General features: G+C 47.9%; 3 protein-coding genes across 7 annotated transcripts; 2 read left to right on the forward strand and 1 right to left on the reverse strand.

Annotated features, from left to right (window-relative positions):
- Positions 1–1,984: 1,984 nt before the first annotated feature.
- On the forward strand, positions 1,985–3,842 carry LOC101171283 (GTPase IMAP family member GIMD1). Of its 2 annotated transcripts, none has more exons than XM_004079545.5 (4): positions 1,985–2,316; positions 2,507–2,729; positions 2,807–3,066; positions 3,144–3,842. In XM_004079545.5, exons 2-4 carry the CDS (start codon positions 2,564–2,566, stop codon positions 3,423–3,425), a joined length of 708 nt encoding a protein of 235 aa, XP_004079593.1. In that variant the 5' UTR covers positions 1,985–2,316; positions 2,507–2,563; the 3' UTR covers positions 3,426–3,842. The 2 variants fall into 2 exon arrangements, with proteins under 2 accessions (XP_004079593.1, XP_023822007.1); XM_023966239.2 differs by lacking the exon at positions 1,985–2,316 and adding an exon at positions 2,327–2,496 and having other exon boundaries at positions 2,564–2,729.
- A 1,323-nt stretch (positions 3,843–5,165) lies between these two features.
- Positions 5,166–8,478, reverse strand: LOC101171033 (aminoacyl tRNA synthase complex-interacting multifunctional protein 1). The gene is made up of 7 exons (XM_011487163.4): positions 8,320–8,478; positions 7,258–7,352; positions 6,971–7,090; positions 6,701–6,886; positions 6,433–6,632; positions 5,905–6,070; positions 5,166–5,800 (listed from the first exon to the last, which is right to left on the reverse strand). The coding sequence occupies exons 1-7, from the start codon at positions 8,352–8,354 to the stop codon at positions 5,634–5,636; spliced, it is 969 nt and encodes a 322-aa protein (XP_011485465.2). The 5' UTR covers positions 8,355–8,478; the 3' UTR covers positions 5,166–5,633.
- A 7-nt stretch (positions 8,479–8,485) lies between these two features.
- Positions 8,486–17,945, forward strand: LOC101170793 (phosphatidylcholine:ceramide cholinephosphotransferase 2). 4 transcript variants are annotated; one of them, XM_011487160.4, is made up of 7 exons: positions 8,486–11,049; positions 14,486–15,176; positions 15,756–15,873; positions 15,949–16,006; positions 16,151–16,246; positions 16,730–16,896; positions 17,193–17,945. In XM_011487160.4, exons 2-7 carry the CDS (start codon positions 14,650–14,652, stop codon positions 17,364–17,366), a joined length of 1,140 nt encoding a protein of 379 aa, XP_011485462.1. In that variant the 5' UTR covers positions 8,486–11,049; positions 14,486–14,649; the 3' UTR covers positions 17,367–17,945. The 4 variants fall into 4 exon arrangements, with proteins under 4 accessions (XP_011485462.1, XP_011485463.1, XP_011485464.1 ...); XM_011487161.4 differs by having other exon boundaries at positions 10,855–11,049; positions 14,483–15,176; XM_011487162.4 differs by having other exon boundaries at positions 10,944–11,151; positions 14,483–15,176.
- Positions 17,946–18,538: the final 593 nt, after the last annotated feature.

Raw genomic sequence — 18,538 nt, forward strand, 5'->3', positions numbered from 1 at the left:
TTCACATGGTGATGTACGCCCTCAGTCATCTTGCTGCAAAAGCCGCTTCCTGCCGCTACTTCCGTGTCTCTGTGAGCATTCAATAGGGGTAAAAATAAAAGCAAGAATGGTCGATCTGTTATTTTCACGATGAAAATCTGAAAAATATCATATTAAGCTGGCTGCTTTGCCTAAAGCACTTACCTTTAGCTCGTAGCATAACAACAATAGCACTACGTCACGTTTCCCAGCATGCTTAGCTGCAAATCATTGGCCAATCACCGTGTCCCTGTGACCAAGGTCTAACAACAAGACCAATGATTGGCCAGTGATTTGCAGCAAAGCACGCTGGGAATGCAAAGCAGCCTAGTTATCATAAATCTTTTGATATTTTTCTTATATTCATTGAGACGGTAATAAAGTGATCATTTTTGTTTTTCATGTTCCTTTTTTGAACGAATATGGGTCACAGAGACACGGAAGTTACCCCTGAAAGCGGCTTAGTTTTGCCGGCGTACAGAGAGCATATCCGCGTGAATGACTTATGACGTGAATAATTATTGCGTTCGAACGGATTAATTATTGCGTTCGAACGACATAATTATTGCGTTCGAACGAGTTAATCATTTCGAGGGAACGGAATAGTATTTTGAGGGAACGCAATAGTATCTTGTGGGAACGGAATAGTAATTTGTGCGAACGACATAATAACCTGTGGGAACAAGATATTAATTTGTGGGAACAAGATATATTTTTATATCTTAATGTCAGGACACGGGCTCCGTAACAAATAGATCCATGAACATCAGGAAAAAAAAGACTTTTTTTTTTGGTAAATGCATTTGTGGTTCACTCTCTGTGTTAATACAAAATGATTGAGAGATTTGATGACACATTTAAATGTTTATCAGAAGAGTTATTGAAGCAGGAAGTCTGAATCTGTGAAGATCTTTCTAAATTTACCAAATCCTCTGAATCCTGCACTCTGATTGGTTGAATCCCCCTCCCCCTAGTTCCATTTTCGGACACAGATCAGTTTAGACACAAGTTTCTCATAAGGAATGTGTCAGAATTCAGAGTGCAGTTGTAGCCCACCTGTGATTTGTGGAACACGCAGAAGCACATGTGAGCAGTTGGAATCACAGATTACATTATCTGAGCGCCTGTGCCGTGGTTTGGTCCCTCTGTCTCTCTCTGCTGGTCAGGTGACGTCATTGCAGTCTTCTGGTCTGTTCTGGTGTGTTTCTGATTGGTCTCCACAGGTGAAGTGACACACCTGTAACCATGTGGCCCTGACTGTATTTATTGATCCTTCCGCCCCCCCCCCCCCCCCCCCCCCCCGCCCCCCCATCTGTCTGTTAATGTCCTGCTGTACTGACCCCAGAACCCACCCCCACCCTGGGGAAACTGTTGTCCGTTTAGTCTGTGAGTCTCTTCTAGTGGTTCCATTTCTACTCAGGTGTTGCTGCGTCTTCATCTTCTGGAAGTGCAGTCAGAAAAACTCTGAGGATGGAAAAAAGATGGAGAACATTTTCAGGATGAAACGATCCGAAACAGCAGTGAAGTTGAGGTTCTGTTTTCTGCTGAAGTCAACCAGGAAGTTAACCGAAAAACTTTTGCCTCAACTAATAAATCTGATTTCTTTCTTTCTAAATATTTGTCAGTTTTGTTGATTCTGATCTAAATAGAGGTTTAAATAATTAAACACCTATTGTCTCAATGTTTATGTATCCAGTAAACAGACTGGGTTTGACCTGTCAATCATTGGTCTCACTGTGTGACTCAGATCAGTAATGATCCACATCTCTGATCAATACTGATGAGTCATCCTCAGACAGTCCATGCAGAAACTCATCAGTTCTCCTAGTTTCAGATCTTTTCCACCATTTTTGTTCTTCGCCTGCTTAAACGGCGCCGCTGTGGACGTCCACGCCGTTAACCATAAAGCGGATCTGCTCCGCCGGCCTTTGTTTAACCTGAGAGTTTATGGCCGAGTGAAAGTCCAACGACTGCAGCAGCTGTTGGATTCTGACAGAAACCCAAACCACGTCTGTTCTGTCTGCGGTTCTGCCGCGGGAACAGGCGGGGTCCACAGAAGAACACATGGGTGGGTGGGGCTTCAGGGGTCAGACGCCTTCCCCTCCGACGGTCACAGAAGCTGTCAGAAAACCCGATTTTGATGATTTCATCAGAAACTCGTCTGTTTTACTGCAGGACGTTTTATGAGCCAATAAAAGCGACTGGTTACACGTTAACCAGCAGGTCCTCCTGCAGCCGCATGCAGATTCCACAGCCATCGATCCAGGACCGGGGTGTCCGCCGGCTGCAGCGGTGCAGGTAGGAGACACTTTGGTTCCCGTCAGGAAGGCGTTTGTTTGTGGTTAAACTTCAGACGTTAACGCCGTGTTTGTTTCTGATCCTTCAAAGTCTGTAAGACTTTACTGAACTTTAGACATTTAGGTGAATAAGCTGTTCCTTTCAGAGATCTCTGAACCAACGTCTGACTCTTCACATCCGGTATTTTCAGATTTTTTTCCAGTGAAAACCTTTGATCAGTTGTGAAACGGCGACCTTCTCCGCTCAGATGGATCCTGGCGTGGAAGGCCGTCTCCATGCCGACAGCCTCACCAACATCCTGAGGATGCTGGGTTCCCGCAGAGCAGACGGATCCCAGAGCGCACTCGTCCTCAACGTGCTGTTGCTAGGAGACAAGCAGAGTGGGAGGAGCTCTGTGGGGAACGCTCTGATTGGTCAGTTGTTCTTCGTGGACTCAAACTCTGGTAGACGGTCTGAGTGTTGATGAAGGACTCCGTTTCTCTTCCTGCAGGTGGAAATGAGTTCCAGACCGGCTCGAACGTTCACGACGTTTCCATGACGACCGAGTCTCGGCTTCTGAGTCGGAATTTTCCAAAGTACTTCAGGAGACAGGGCGCAGAGACGGATCTAACCCTGAGAGTGATGGACACGCCCCCTCTGACGGCCGGCCCGCTGGGCTTGCAGGAGTCCTGCCCTGAAGGAGTCCATGTCCTGGTGATCGTGGCGCGCGCTGACCGCCCGTGCGGCGCACACGTGCAGAAGCTAGCACAGGTACGCAGAGACCGTGTCCCCGTTGTCCTCTGGAGACGGTTCCTCTCCTGACTTCTGCGTTCTCTCTTGACTTTCAGAACCTCCTGGGTCCAGACTGGCGTCAACACACTTTAATCGTCTTCACACACGCTGACCACCTGAGAGAGGCGGGGCTTAGCCAGACAGACTACCTCGATCAGACTGCTGACTGGATGACAGCCTTGGCAAAGGAGGTTAGGGGCGGAGTCTGTTTCCTGGACAACAGATGCGATTGGCCCATAATCGTAGGTCGACCCCTCAGAGACCAAGTCCTGAGGCTCTCAGCCACCAACCATCACCGAGCGCTGAGCGTCCGGACAGACGCCGCGGGGAACGCCTAGCATGTTCAGAGGAACTCTCCATCATCACGCTTTTGTCTCTTTGGACACAGAAAATCCTCGCTTCGCTCTGCTTTACGCGTACGATGGCCGAAGACGTGAACCGATGTTTGTCTGAGTAAAACCCTGAAGATGTCTGACGAACGCAAATGTGAGTCTTTGCTCACTGAGACGTCTGAACACGGGTTCCAGATGAAAGTGAAGCAGGAACATCTTCAACAGTCGCGCTGCGAGTAACACAACAATCAAATACAACAATGTTCAATTGTCGTATTTGATTGTTGTTCTTTTTATCTTTTCAGGTAGAAACTTTAACATCTGTCCGGTTAAAACAGATTAAAAACAGCCGCTGGGTGATTCTGGCTCTTTGTTGTGATGTTTTCAATGTTCACCGTCCCAAAGAAATGAATAAAAGTGAAATTGAAGTTAAATTGTGAAGGCAATGATGATCATTGATGCCTCATGAGTTCCTTTGTTGCATAAATGCAAATGTGTGTCTGATTAAAGCATTGAAACCAAAATGATTATCAGAAGAAAACAAAAGAATCCATCCATCCATTTTCCTCCCTTATCCGGGACCGGGTTGCGGGGGCAGCAGTCTAAGCAGAGATGCCCAGACTTCCCTCACCCCAGCCACTTCCTCCAGCTCTTCTGGGGGGACCCCGAGGCGTTCCCAGGCCAGCCGAGAGACGTAGTCTCTCCAGCGTGTCCTGGGTCTTCCCCGGGGCCTCCGCCCAGTGGGACATGCCCGGAACACCTCTCCAGGGAGGCGTCCAGGAGGCATCCGGACTAGATGCCCGAGCCACCTCAGCTGGCTCCTTTCGATGTGGAGGAGAAGCGGTTCTACTCCGAGCTCCCCGCGGGTGACCGAGCTTCTCACCCTATCTCTAAGGGAGCACCCAGCCACCCTACGGAGGAAGCTCATTTCAGAATAAAAGCTTCAAAAAATCTTCTAATGTTGTAGTAATCTTTGTGATGTTGATTCTATTTACAATAATAGAAATCTTGTTTATTTTATCATCACTCGTTCACTTTTTGCAGAAAGAGTTATAAAATACTGATTTCCTTCATTAAGCACCAGCTGTTTCTGTCCAGCATCACTTTAAATTTAAGAACTGTCCTAAGCCGTTTCCCACAATGCATTGTTTTGTAGTCATTTAGGCAGCTTACAGTCATTGTGGGACCTAATTTCTAACTGCGTTCGCCTGGGTGGGCGCCTTGCTCCCGTCTCTCTCTCCCAATCATTTTATGATGATTGACATGTGACATCAGAGTAAAAACTAACCAGCATGCACTGCTCATCAGGCGGTTTGCTCATCTGGCGGTTTGCTCATTGCTGCGTTCATCTCAAACACGCCTATGGTTAAACCGGTTGAACGTTCAGTGTGTTACCAATGAACACCTGATTTGTACGTTGAGCCCACGGCCGGACATAAACACTAGCATAGCGACGCTCAATCACGTGCGTTCCAGACGCAGCAGCCCAGAATTCTGGTGTGTGCGTGTTTCCACCAGCTTGCCGACGCAGCTGACGTGAAAGCATCATCACTCTTAACGCTGCTAGTCATAACTCGCCATGCTTCACTCATGGTCTTTCTCCCTCCCATTGCTCAGAATCCAGGAGTTAGAATCCTGTCTCTGAGCCAGACAGGAACTCGAGTTCTGACGTGTTTGTTTAGGAGAGCTTCTAACTGACTTTCTGTTTTGTTTGTTTGTGTGTCACAGAACAGACAGACGTCTGGATCCAAATTCAGCAGGTTTATTAGCTCAGTTAAAAGTCTACAAAGGTGAATCAGGGTCAGGCATGGAGGGGTCAGTAACAGGCATCAGATCATGAGAGGAGAGGCAGGAAGGTCAAAATCCAGGCGAGGGTCGGGGCTGGCGGCAGAAGAACAGAGTCAGAGTCAGTCAACTGTTAAACAGAGAAGTTGATAAAGAAGACATTTCTGTTTGAACTGCTAGAGTCAGAAAGTGGACCGTAGGTTGTTGTAATCTGCTGTTAGGAACAGAGAATGTCACGTTTAATAGACTCTTTAATGAACGTCTTTGACAGATTTGTTTGAAAAGTTTGACCTGAAACTTTTAGAAACTTGAGACACAAACTGAGGGCAGACTGAAGCTTCATTCATTCGTCTTTAGGACGTTTTCTTTTTAAACGTTCAGCGGTGTCTTCCTCATCCGGGTTCTGCAGCAGAAGCGCCTCAGGAGGATCTATCTGATGGCACAGTTGACCAGGGAGGGGGCGCGGCACAGCCCCTTCCCCTTCACCTCGAACGCGCAGCCCTTGTAGTTGGCCACGCCCCTGCAGTCCACCTGCAGGTCGGTCTTCAGCACCTCCCAGACCCGCTGTTTGGACTGCAGCTCCCGGTCCGGGTCGCCTGAACCCACAGAGACAGGGGGGGGGGGGGGGGGGGGGGGAAGAAGGGGGCGGAGTCTCAGCTCAAGTCTGTGCAAATTACAGCAGGGATGTTGCCATGGTTACCAGGGTAGCTGAGGAAAGTGACTCTGTCGCCTGGGGCGGAGCCTACAGGGGGGGCCAGCATCTCCACGCAGTCATCGGAGGCGGAGCAACAGAGGAGGCGTGCCTGGGAGACCACACCCCTTAACTTGGAGGCTTTGACGTTGCACAAAACCACCACCAGGGAGCGCTGGAAGAGTTTGACTGATGTTAGAGTTTAATCAAAAATGTATCTTTAATAAAATGTTTCTAGTAAAAGGTTCAAATCCACATTACAGTTATGTTGTTTGACTGAAAATGTCCCACAGATTTAGGAAATTAAGACATGTTCGCTTCTATCTCCTAGTTTGACGAGTAAAACCTATTTTTTCCTAAATAAAACATCAAACGTTTGATTGACAGCGTTTCATTCATAAGTATTTCTCTTTTTCGTTTTTCATTTCAGACAAAAGAAATCTTCACATTTAAAATTTACCCAGCAAGTTTCATAAAAGTACAAAACTCTTGACCGTTTTCAGATCAGATGTTTTCCAGGTGAGGAAGCGTGGTCACCTCATCCAGGTGCGTCCCCCCCCCCTGCTTGCTGACCACCGTTCGGGGGCCGTTTTCTCCCACGTCCACTTCCTGGACGCTCAGGCCGTCGCTCAGTGGGTGGGGCCTAACACTGAGGAGCCGTCCCACCCGTAGGTCCAGGCGTGAGGCGTCCATGCGGGGCTCCGCCCCCAGACAGAAGGGGTCAGACGTGGGAGGGGCTGAAACCGAACCATGGAGAACATCAGCTGATCTGTAACGTCACGGTTATTTGATCGTCCTTCCTCACCTCTCCGCTCTCCTCTTCTTCTTCTCCCCCGTCTGTCCCCCCCCTCATGGGAGGAAGGGGAGGGAGGAAGATGATTGACAGGTTGAGCGGCTGTGGCTCCAGTTTTGGAAGCAGGCTGGTCGTTAGACAGGGCTGGGGTGTGGTCATTGTTATTTGGGGGCGGGGCTTGTGACAGCAAAGCTTTGCCTGGAAATACAGAAATAACAACATAAACAAATTCACATTTAACTAAACAAAGTGTTGTGAAATGTCGTGAACAGGAAACCGTACCGGCGCGGCGCTTCTTGTCCTGCTTGTCCTGCAGCTGAGATCGCAGCTGTGCGATGTCGTTCTTCAGTTTGGCGTTTTCCACCAGCAGCTTCTTCTGCTCTCTGATGGAGGCCTGCAGCACTGGAGACATGCAGTGTCACCTCCAGCCACTAGGGGGCTGTCCTGGTCACGTTTGTGGAGCTGCTCAAAGCTTTTTGTGTTCCGTTTTTCTGTTGTGCATGTGTGGTGCGTTCGTGATTGACTAGCGTCGCTACCTCTGTGGACGTGTGAGTTGCGTCTTTTCTTACGATTTTTTTCTCGAATCAGCAGCGCGTGGGCTTTGAAGTACTCCATGACCTGCTTGCCGTCCTCCGGATCCAGTTTCAGGATGGTCTCCTCCAGACTGCAAACGGACAGGAGAGAGGAGAACAGCGAGAACGAGGAATCAGCTGAGCGACAGCCGTCTGATGATTTAAAGACACTACAGTCTGGAGAGCGAGTCCGGTTCCTCCTGCGACTGTTCCACCAAATTTAAACCATCGTTTAATGCAGACAAAGACAAACGTCTGTTTTAAATTTAAAAAAACAGGAAGTGAGGTGTGCTAAAAGACACGCCCACTTTCTCCCACATGGAGGGAAACGCGGAGCCTCTGAGACTTTTCTTTCCTTACCAAAAACTTTAACCTTTCATTCATTTTTTTAAATTAAAATGATTGATGTCTATTGGTTTTAATAATTTACTCTGAATCAATCGTTTCTCCGTTTCCTCTTCATCCTCCACGACGTTTGAAGGAGTCGGTGACAGCAGAGAAAGTTTGAGTCTTTTCTTTGTTTTCTTTTATCTGAGCTAACAAATGAAATAACAAACTACTGCATCAATATTGGACACGCTGTCCTCAGACAGTTTAACACGGTCTCCACAGTACCTGACAAACACACATGTACGCGCACACACACACACAACAGTTGTTGACGTGCTCAGACTCACAACAGCTGCAGTCATTCCTGCTGCTAAAAATAAGACGCCGTGCCGCAGCGTTTGCGTGTCCCAAACGCCGTGAGTCTGACTCTCACAGTCATGAGAAGACAATTAAAGAAAATGTCCAAAAGTTTTAGAAAAGTTTCCCTGAAGCAAAAACCTGATCCAGATTTTCAGTGTTTGATGGAACTGAACCCTGAAAAAAACTGTTAGAAGCTGATTTAACAAATGAAACTTTGTCTGTTTAGGTTCATCCACCTTAGAGGGGAAAATAACTTTTGGGTTTTAACCTTTGACCTGCGGCTAAACCTTCGTCTGGACGCCGTTCGTGACCTCCCGGCTTCCCAAAGAACAGGAGGAGCGGAGCGTCTGCACACGATCAAAGCCGTACCTGGGGTGGAACAGGTCGTCCGTGTTGCCGTCCATGTTGTCGGTCAGTCGCACACAGGAAGGTCACGGAGCGCGCCCGGCTCAGATCCTCGCGCTGTCAGCTGTCTGCATCCATCTCCCTCTGCCGGGGGCTGCAGGTCAAAGGTCACGGTGCTCCTCCTTAAACCACAGAAGAAGCAGGAGACAGGAAAGGTTTCTGGATGCTGGAATCTAAGGAAGGCTGGACTTGGGAGGCGTTCAAGTCCTTTAAAAAGCTTCTGGCTTCAGCCTGAAGGAACACGACTGCGTGACGTTTGGTTTGACTCCATCGTTTCCGTCACTTTGAACAGGTGGAGATGAAAAAAGGTCTGAGCACGAAAAGCTTCCTTAATGCCAAGCACGGTGGTGGACGTTGTTGATGTGGGTCACAGCACCCGGATCTCATGAGATTGTTCAGAGGAGCGTGAACTCGTCTGAACACCAGAACATTCTGGAGAGGAAAGTTGGTTCATCGGACAGAGTCCTGCTGCGGGATGACGGAATAATGCAAAAAACCTTCACACTTGAGCCTGCAGGGAGCGCCAGAGAGCCACAAGAAACCGAAACCCGCAAGCGTCAACCAAGTGAAGAAGAAAAACCAGAACCAGTCCAGAACTTAAAGGTCATAAATGGAAACTGTTAAACTCTAGAGGTGCTACGATTAGCTAACTTTCTGTTTTTGCTTTTCAATTTTATTTGTTAAAAATGTTTTTGATATATAAAAATATACAAAAGATGATTGCACAGTTAAAGTATAAACCAATAACATTCCGATTAGCTTACCTTTAACCTCTGAAACATGATTGTTCCAGGATGAAGAAGTGTTGTTGGTCTGATTCTGATTGGGTGTTTTTGACATCCTGTCGTCTGAAGCTGTTAAAAAATACAAACCATTTAACAAACATTTAATCCCTTTTTTGTCTCAGTTAAGCAGTTTGAAATCATTTCGATGTTCACGACGTCTTCTCACAACACAACCGCTGAACTAAAAACAAACATTTTGTCCGCTGCATCAAATAAGCATTGACTTGCACAAACGTGTTGACGGATTCAAACTTTGTGCAGCAGCGATTCAGATGATGGAAGGTGTTATTTTGTCTACAATCAGCGCCCTCTGGTGCATTACACCCGGCATTACACCCTTCCCCAACAACTACCCAGTCCAGGGGTCTGCAGCCAGAGGCTTCAGGGACACGTGGGGCGGATTCACTCCTCCATTGTGGCTTTTTAGTTAAAAAAAAAGTTTTAGGTAGAAGAAATTACCTGTAAGGTAAAAAGTAAGTTAAACAATCTCTGTTGAACTGATCCACAAACAGCTGAAGGACAGTACTGATGGTCCTGACCATGGAATCCTCAAATAAAAAAGTTGTATTTATCCCATAATGGGGAAATTGTTCTCTGCATTTGACCCATCCCCTGGGGGAGCTGCAGGACACCCACGCTTGGGGGACGACAGCTGGCTGGGGAGAGCAGGGATCGAACCACCAACCCTTCAGTTACTGCCCTGTGAGCCACGTGCCACCCAACATAGCCCAACAGAATTTATACTTGAGGCCCACTGGATTATAAGGCACATTTTTTACTTTTGAACAAATTTAAGGATTTAGGCTTCACCTTATGGTTCAAAAACAGTAGAGGTCACTGAATCTGTTTTTCCTTTGGGCTTTTCCCTTCAGAGGTCACCGAAGCAAATGAGCTTCCTCCATCACTTTCTCCATTCCTCTGGACTGTTGACCCTAGATCCTTCGAATCCTCCTCCTCTTTATCTCTCCTCCATGTAGCCTCACTCTTCCTCTTGGTTCCTCTCATTCAAACACATGTTCTCTGTCTTCCTGCATCTGACCTTCATTCCTCTCCTGTCCAGGACAAACCTCCACCTCTCTAGCTTCTCCTCCACCTGTTCCCTGCTCTCACTACAAATCACAGTATCGTCTGCAAACATCCAAGTCCACGTTGGTTCCTGTCTAACCTCATCTGTCAGCCTGTCCATCACCACTGGAAACAGGAAGGATTCCTCACACCATCCACCCTCATGTCGTCCTGTTCATCCACGAACCTCCTCTAGACCTCCTCTCTGGTACTTCCAACACTGTCACTGTTCCTCCGTCTCCATCTGCATTTATCTCCAAAACATCTACCATTGTGTTTACTCAATCGGGCTTTACTGCCATCAATTTTTATTTATTAATAAGTAATTTTTTATTTATTGTTGTTCTTTGCCAGATTTAAAGAATGTGTCAACAAGTTTAGCTTTGCTCGGTTTAATTAAAAAAAAACAGAGTTTTTAGCGGGTTTTTTTTAATATTATGTTTCGGTGCATAAAGTTTTGTGAATGTTGAAGTTTTAACGATTTAAATCACAAAGCACAACATCAAGGAATTAAATAGAACAACAACCAATGTTTTCATTCCAACCTGATTCAATCTCAGTAAGTTATAAACATAGCAGAAATATATATCAAAAATAGCCATTTTGACTCAGTTCCCGCCCGAAAGTGTGTCTATACGTCATCCATCAGGTGGTTCCAAGTCCGGGAATATGTCCGGAAGCAGCAACACCATATATGGGATGTAAAGAAAGACGCGGAGAGGAGGCGTGGCCGCAGAAGTTGGGCTCGTTCACGGAGAAGACCTCCGTCTGCGGAGAAGAGGAGTCAGACGGAGGCGAAGCGAAGCGCGGCGGCTGGAAAAACTCAACATTCCGCCTTAAAACGGTAAGTCGGTGTCAGTCGGTTGGTTCCTGCGCTGCTTTCTGCGGTTCCGGTCGGTTTTTGGGGAGAAAACGGTGGGAAACCGATGAACACCGTCACAGCCAGGTGAGTTTCCTGATGACGTCCTCGGAGAGTCAAAATGAAGGACGTGAAGGAAACGAAAAGGTGGAAACACAAACGGTGACTTTCTCTGCGGCCTCCAAGTCCATCGATTATATCGATTAAGATCAGATGATCCTGTCTGGATGAAAAGTACTAAGTAGGGAAAGTAAACGTGTTTACCTGCAGGTTTTAAGGGGATTCTGGTCCTTTTGTAATTTTTACATTAAAAACCTCTTTATTGAAGTATTTTGTTCGGTTTTCCTTCAAAATCGAGAGAGTTTGTTCCTCAGAGATGAAAGTTTCTGGTTGATCAGAGTCTCTACAGGGTCTTTTATCACCTGTGGATCAGGACCCTCAGCAGGATTTACCGGAAACCTCCTGTGTTGGGGTCTAGCTGCTGGAAAGCGGCGGAGCAGCAGCTCTGGACGGACCTGTTGTGTCCATGAATCAGTGGGAATTTGTGAAATTGAATCCTCATGCTCCTTAATCCGATTGGGCCTGATTTCTGCTGCTCCTCCGTAAACAGGAAGCTGGCCCCTGCTGGAGGGCGAGCAGGGCGTCAGGCTGCAGTAAAAGCTCCATGAACCAATTAAACCTCTCCATAAACGGTTTTCCACAGCCAGAGTCCTCCAACGGGAGCCGGAGGCGCAGACCGGGCAAACAGGAGAGCTGTGTTTGAGAAACGCCACTTCCTTCACCCTCCAGACGACTGAATGTCGTCCCGGTTCTGAGGAAGTCCAAACACTTCTGCTGGAACTGGTTTCAGTTTTGTGAAAACAAAAGCCTAGTTTCCATAATCCTGTGGGCGAGTTGGTGGTGACTGACCGCCACCGTGGTGTTTTGTTTTCTACTCGCACATGTGGACGTCTGAGTGAAAGCACGAGCGGACAAGGGCGTGAGCGTCTGCAGGACTTCAAGTCCCAACAAAGTCCAACGTCAAGCAAACCTTGCGTTCCATGGAAGCGAGAACAGACTAGAGTCGCCTTTGCACAATGCCCTAAAGACCCCAACGAGACATTGGTGTCATCGGGATAAAAAACATCTCCAGTTTCTGTCAAACCTCTGAGACCCTCGAAGGGGACGAGGTCAAAGACCCGCGGCGGGGACCAGGTCAGAGACCCGCGGTGGGGTCCAGGTCAGAGGCTTACCGTGGGGAGCAGGTCAGAGCGGCGGGGTCCAGGTCAGAGACTTACCGTGGGGACGAGGATGCGTTCAATTCTTACATCCTTGAACTTGTAAGAAGATGTCCGGGGTTTAAACCTGTGACGCTGGAGCTTTCACTTCAGCGTTGACATCCTTTGAAGTACTGTAACTCTTTAACCTTTTTACACACGGAAGGTAGTTCCAGAAGATTCTAAATGCTGAGAAAAGCAGTTTTGTGTTGATGTGCAACACTTTACAACAATCAACACAAATAACAGATTCTGACACGGAGAAAAGCCCTTCTGCAGTGAAATGCCTCACTTGACTGATGGAAGTGTTCATGTCTGCATGATGACTCTGGTCTCCACCTCAGAATCCGTTGGAATGACGTTAATTGTGTAAATGGTTGTAGTGTTACGGTGGTCCAGCGTGTCACCGGCGGTGTTGAAGGGTTAAATGTAGACGGTCATTTTTTCAACAAGAGGACATGACTAAAGGTTCATGGACTTGTTTGGAAACCTATTTTTCCCTTCAGCCATTAAAGTTTGTGCAAAGTTTAGACGGATGCAGACATGAGAAACTCCTCATCGTAAACATGACCTATGACCTTGGTAGAGGAATGCATTTGTAGTTAGAAAATCGCTGCCTGTTAGCCTTTTCCGGGTTTCCTGGAGGTCTGGACCCGCCCCTTTGGTTGGACCGTCAACGGCTGTAGGAGCTGCAGGTTTCCTGTGGGAAAAGGACCATGACGGCGTGTGACTGCGAGGAGTCACATTCTGTCACTCCTCCGGTGAAACGGCGCGTGGAGCTGATGTGTCAAATGTAGCCACAATGTGGGCGTGGCTTCTGTAAACATTAGTCGATACAGGAACAATATTTACTCAATAAGGAAAATTCCAGAGACGTCTGGACTTTACTTTCACTTCAGGAGCCTGGAAGCATGAATGAGACTCCACCTGATCCGTTCAGGTCCGGTCTGCTGGACCAGAACTGATCCGATCAGGTCTGGTCTGCTGGACCTCCTGATGAGGAGTTGGAGGGTTTGGTTCCGATGAGGTCCCCCAGACTTCATCGTGGACGGGGCCTGCCCCACAGAGGAGGTTAAGGAGGGGCTCTTTGGTTATAAACACAGCAGGCGGTTCCCGTCTTTGTACTCAGAGGAACATCGACACGGGACCTCCTGCAGTGCGGTTCTTCTTGTTCTGGTTCCGTGACACCAGGAGGAGTTTGTGTTTTCAGTTTGACTTAAGTTTCCATTTGAGAGTTTGGCCCCCAGGAGCCCCTCTGACCAGACCTACTGCCACGTTTCCTCGTCATCCGTTCAGTTTAGCTACGTTTGAAGCTTCTTAGGAATGAAATTCCTCCATGTTCTCACCTGATATGTGTGTTAGTGTGTGTTAGTGTGTGTGTGTGTGTGTGTTGTTCAATACTGCAGATAACAGGTGTGCAAACGTCTCAACAAACATGCGTGTGAATGTTTGACTGGTTTTGTTGTCGGACTCGTTTGTCTCCTGTATCTCATCTCTGGAACTTTGTCCGCTTGGAGGCGGAGCTTCTTCAGGTTACTTAAAGTCAAACAGTTTACCGCCGACCTCCTGCTGTGATTGGGTGTGAGTGTGTGTGGTTGTGTGTGTGTCCCAGCTGGAGCCGTGTGGACGGACATCCGGTGTCTGAGCTCTGAAGGCGTCTGGCGTCTCTTTTCAGGGTTTCTCTGAAGCTTTGACCTTGACCTCCACAGCTGCTGGTTCATCTTTAAATGTTTACCTGTCGGGACGTCCCGTCACGTCAGCTAAGGTGTTTCAGGGTTGAAGCTTCGTCTGTGTTTCCAGGGTTTGGCTGCACCAAACTGGAGCAAAAACCAGACTAAATTCCATTTCTGCAGTCATTTTTAAGGAAATTCTGATTAGGAGTAGGCACAAATGAACCGGTTGGCTCCGGGCTGACGGAGGAATCAGGCGTCATTTTATCAGCAAAAGCTCTGAATCCATTTCTCTGTTGGGTTTTAATCAGCTGCAGGAGTAAAGTCCTCAGATTGGATTGTTTTCTGGATGGGTTTTAGTCACAGAAGGTGGATCATCATGTCTGACCATCAGCTGACGGTAAACGGTAACTCATAGAAGGAAGGCTGATTCAAGCTCCTCCCACTGTTGTCACATGACCTCGTCATGAACATGAACTGTTGTTTCTTCAGCAGACGCCCTCCTGTGACCTCACCGATCTTCAGTCGGCCTGCACTGCTCCTCCTCCTCTTTGGTCTTCCTCCTCCTTCCATCAGCCGGGCCGAGGGGGCGGGACTAAAGAACAGCTGGCTGGTCAGCTGAGTCATTACTCAGACTGCGATTGGCTGGTGGCGGTTCCATGGCAGCTTCAGAACGGGTCCAGAACGACGGTGACGTCATCCTCCCCGTGGAACTCAACACAACCTCCTCCGGCTCTCCTGCTGCCCCCCCTCCTCAGAGGGTCGCCAACGGCGGCCCGAGCCGCCTCAGCACGCCCCCCCCAGACGACCACGACGGCAAAGGCAGGGGCGGCGGTCGCCTGAGCGGACTGCTGAAGCAGAACCCCCTGGTGCAGTCGCTGAGCCGGCTGCAGCGCCGCTGCGACTACACCAAGATCTCCATGCCCGAGGAGCGCGCCAACCACCTCCCCAACGAGTGGTGGAAAACGGGCGTGGCCTTCCTCTACGCCATCTTCAACCTCATCTTCACCACCGTGGTCATCACCATCGTCCACGAGAGGGTCCCAGACAAGTCCGTGAGCCCGCCGCTGCCCGACAAGTTCTTTGACTACGTGGACCGGGTCCCCTGGGCGTTCACCGTCACCGAGACCAACGGCCTGATCCTGGTGGGGTTCTGGCTGGTCCAGTGGATACTCCTCAAACACAAGTACGGCACTTCTGGACCCAAGCCGGGACGGGTCTCTTTTAACCGTTGACCCATAAACAACAGAACTTTAGCCCTGAACCTAAAGACTTTTCTGATCTACGGTATTTACGGAAACATCGTAACGTATCGTAACGTGTTGCAGTGCAAAGAGGCTTTTTCTCAGTTTGAAATAACGTTAATTATGTAAATAGTTATTCAAAGAGCGCGGCTTATTTCCCGTCGCCGCTGACAGCTCAGATGTTAAAGGGTTAAAACAAACTTTGATTCCAGTTCTGATGACTAAAAGTGTGGATCTGGTGTCTATAGGGTTTACCTCAACCAGAACCTGCATTCACAGTCTTTGTTTGTTTATTTTTTATTCGTAACCAAAACACCAAACGTTTCATGTTTGGCTTTTAATGTTTTTATTCTATTTTTATTTTTAAACCACAACAAATAAAGTTGAGTCTACATGTCATAAAGAACTTTACAGAACCGTTACAGTTCTGCTACAAACGTCCAGAAAGAAAAAGTACATTTGAATTCCGTGTCGCCGTCGTTTGTTGATGTGTTGATGTGTTGTTGTTGTTGTTTACGTAGAGCCATCGTGGGCCGGCGCTGCTTCTTCCTCATCGGGACGCTCTACATGTACCGCTGCATCACCATGTACATCACCACGCTGCCGGTGCCGGGGAAGCACATGGTCTGCGCTCCAAAGGTACCGTTCTGCTCCTTCTGCTCGCCGCGACTTCCTGTTCCGTCAGCAAACAAACGTTTGTTTGTTTGTTTACAGCTTTATAACGACTCTGTGGGGAAAATCTGGAGGATTCTGCGGCTGCTGTCAGGAGGAGGTAACTGACCGACTCCTCTGATTGGCTGAAAACTCCCATCAAAGTCTTTTAGAACAGAATAAGAGCTTTAAAGCATAAATTATACGTTGAGATGCTTTTATTGTGGAAAGACGTGGCAGTTTCCTGTCCTTTTATTGTGTTCAGGTTTGTCGATCACAAGTTCTCACCTGATGTGTGGAGACTTCCTGTACAGCGGTCACACGGTCATGCTGACACTGGCGTACCTGTTCATCAAGGAGTGTGAGTAAACACACAATCGCAACACCACACGTGTACAAACGCACAAAAATGTAATGTGTATAAACACACAAATCAAATCAAACTTTATTTATAAAGCACTTTTCATATAAAAATATAACACAAAGTGCTGTACATTAAAGCACAACAAAATATTTAAAAAAATCATGATGATTAATGAATAAATAGATAAATAAATAAATAGTGCCCCCATCCCCGTACCTAGCCCCCCCACTCCTTTCACACCTCCCACCCTTAAACTGATGGGGAAAAACAATTAGAAATAACAACAACAATAACAACACACGTAGAAACAGGCACACACCCAACAAGTGCATAAAATGTTTACAAAGACACACAAAAAGATGTGAACAAATGTGCACACCACTGCAACACGTATACAAACACAAATACATGGACAAAAGAACAACACACACAGACACACACAGACACGCCCCCATCCTGAGTTGGTTTGTGTTCCCGCAGACTCCCCCCGGTGGATGTGGTGGTACCACTGGTTCTGCTGGCTGCTCTGCGCCTCTGGAGTTGTCTGCATCCTGGTTGCTCATGAGCACTACAGCATCGACGTGCTGATCGCGTACATCGCCACCACCAGGATCTTCTGGTGGTACCACACCATGGCCAACACACACGTAAGCCGACCGCAGCCTCAGTCGCCGAGCGACAAAGACGTCGACCTCGTTTGTTAAGCCGTTTGTCTGCTGGTTTAGAGTTTTGGGGACTTTTTTTGGCTCCTTTTGTGGTCGGAACAGAAAGTTGAAGGGTTCAAATGTTGTGAAATGTGCAGCTTTCTGTCATCGATTCACACGACTTAAAGGAACAAAAGCTCTTAGAGTCAAACCGAGTCTGTCTTCAGGGAATAAGTCTCCACTTCTCTGGACTCCAGGGGAGAAAATGTTTGATTTGTAAAGTTTCTGTCTTTGGTCAGGAGCTCCGCGGCGTTCCAAACAACTACCTGTCCAGAACTTGGTGGAACCCGGTGTTCAACTTCCTGGAGGGGAACGTCCAGACCACGGTTCCCCTGGTTTTTCTGTCACCGCTGGCGCTCCTGTCGTCCTGCAGACAGAGGTACAGGATGGTGGAGGGCTCCCGGGACGAGTGAGGACGGCGTCCGGGGCCAGTGAGGACGGCACCTGGGACGGTGTCCAGTCCTGCAGGATCACCTCAGACTGTTTATTTATTAGCAGCAGCTTCTGCTGAAGAAAAAAGACTCAACGCAGAAGAGACGTTGTAAGATGTTTACATCGGTCCACCGCGACGTCCAGACTGAGCCGCTGGCGCCGTCAAGCTTCTGTTTGTTGCTTGTTTTAAAGCCAGGATGGCGAGATGGGCGTGGACTCTCCATGTGAAAGTGAAACCGACAACCTCTTGGTGCCAACTCCTAGCTAAGCAACATGCTAGCAGTACCGAACAATTAACTTTTTATGTCTTTTCCAACGGATCCTAAAACTGTCCCCTTTGTGTTTATGGTTTATGCTAGCTCTACCAGCTCGTGGCTCGGATGGTTAGCCATCGGAGACGCTAGCTGGTAGCGTCTCCGATGGTTAGCCATCGTCAGGGAAGCTAGCAGGTTTTCTGTAAATAGTTTTTGTTGTTTGAATGTCGACACACCCAAGTGCTAAAGAGAAACTGGTAAACTTGAAGTTCCTGAAACAGTTCTAATAATAAAAGACCAAAATGTAATTATGGGATGTTCAAGACAAGCATTTAAAGATGGCGACGGCTGGTCTTTGTGCAGTTCTCCTGTAGGGTTCTGTTTCCTGTGCAGTCTGGATAGTTCTCAGACAGGAACTGACCTCAGATTGGAAAACTGTGGAGGTAAAAGCTTCCAAATAGATCCATGTTCTTCATAAATGCAGACAGATGGTTTATTCCACACAGAAGCACTGATGCTTTTACGCTTTTCTCAAGAGGCCAAAGCTTTGGTCTCAACTGATACGGACTGTAGCAGCTGAAAAATAGACACACCTGTAGGGGTCCACAGGTGACCCGCAGGAAGTCTAGGTGGTAGAGCGTTCAGTGAACCCGTAGAGTTAAAATGTTCATGCGCGTTGTTTCTACAGTCGTGCTGCAGCGACAGGTGGTAGAGAACACTTCTACAACACGTAAGGGGAAGTAGGCGAGACGCAGGCGTGTCTTACAGATTTTTCTCTTTTTCAACCCCCAAATCCTGCAGACTGTTCAAAGAGCTCCTGAATGTGCAGCCTGACTGTTGTGCTGCGTTCACACCGTCTCTGTAACGCGCGATGGAGTGACCACCTCTGAGGAAAGTCT

This window comes from Oryzias latipes, chromosome 18, assembly GCF_053564925.1.
Source record: "Oryzias latipes strain Hd-rR chromosome 18, Olatipes_Hd-rR_3.1".
NCBI lineage: Eukaryota > Metazoa > Chordata > Actinopteri > Beloniformes > Adrianichthyidae > Oryzias > Oryzias latipes.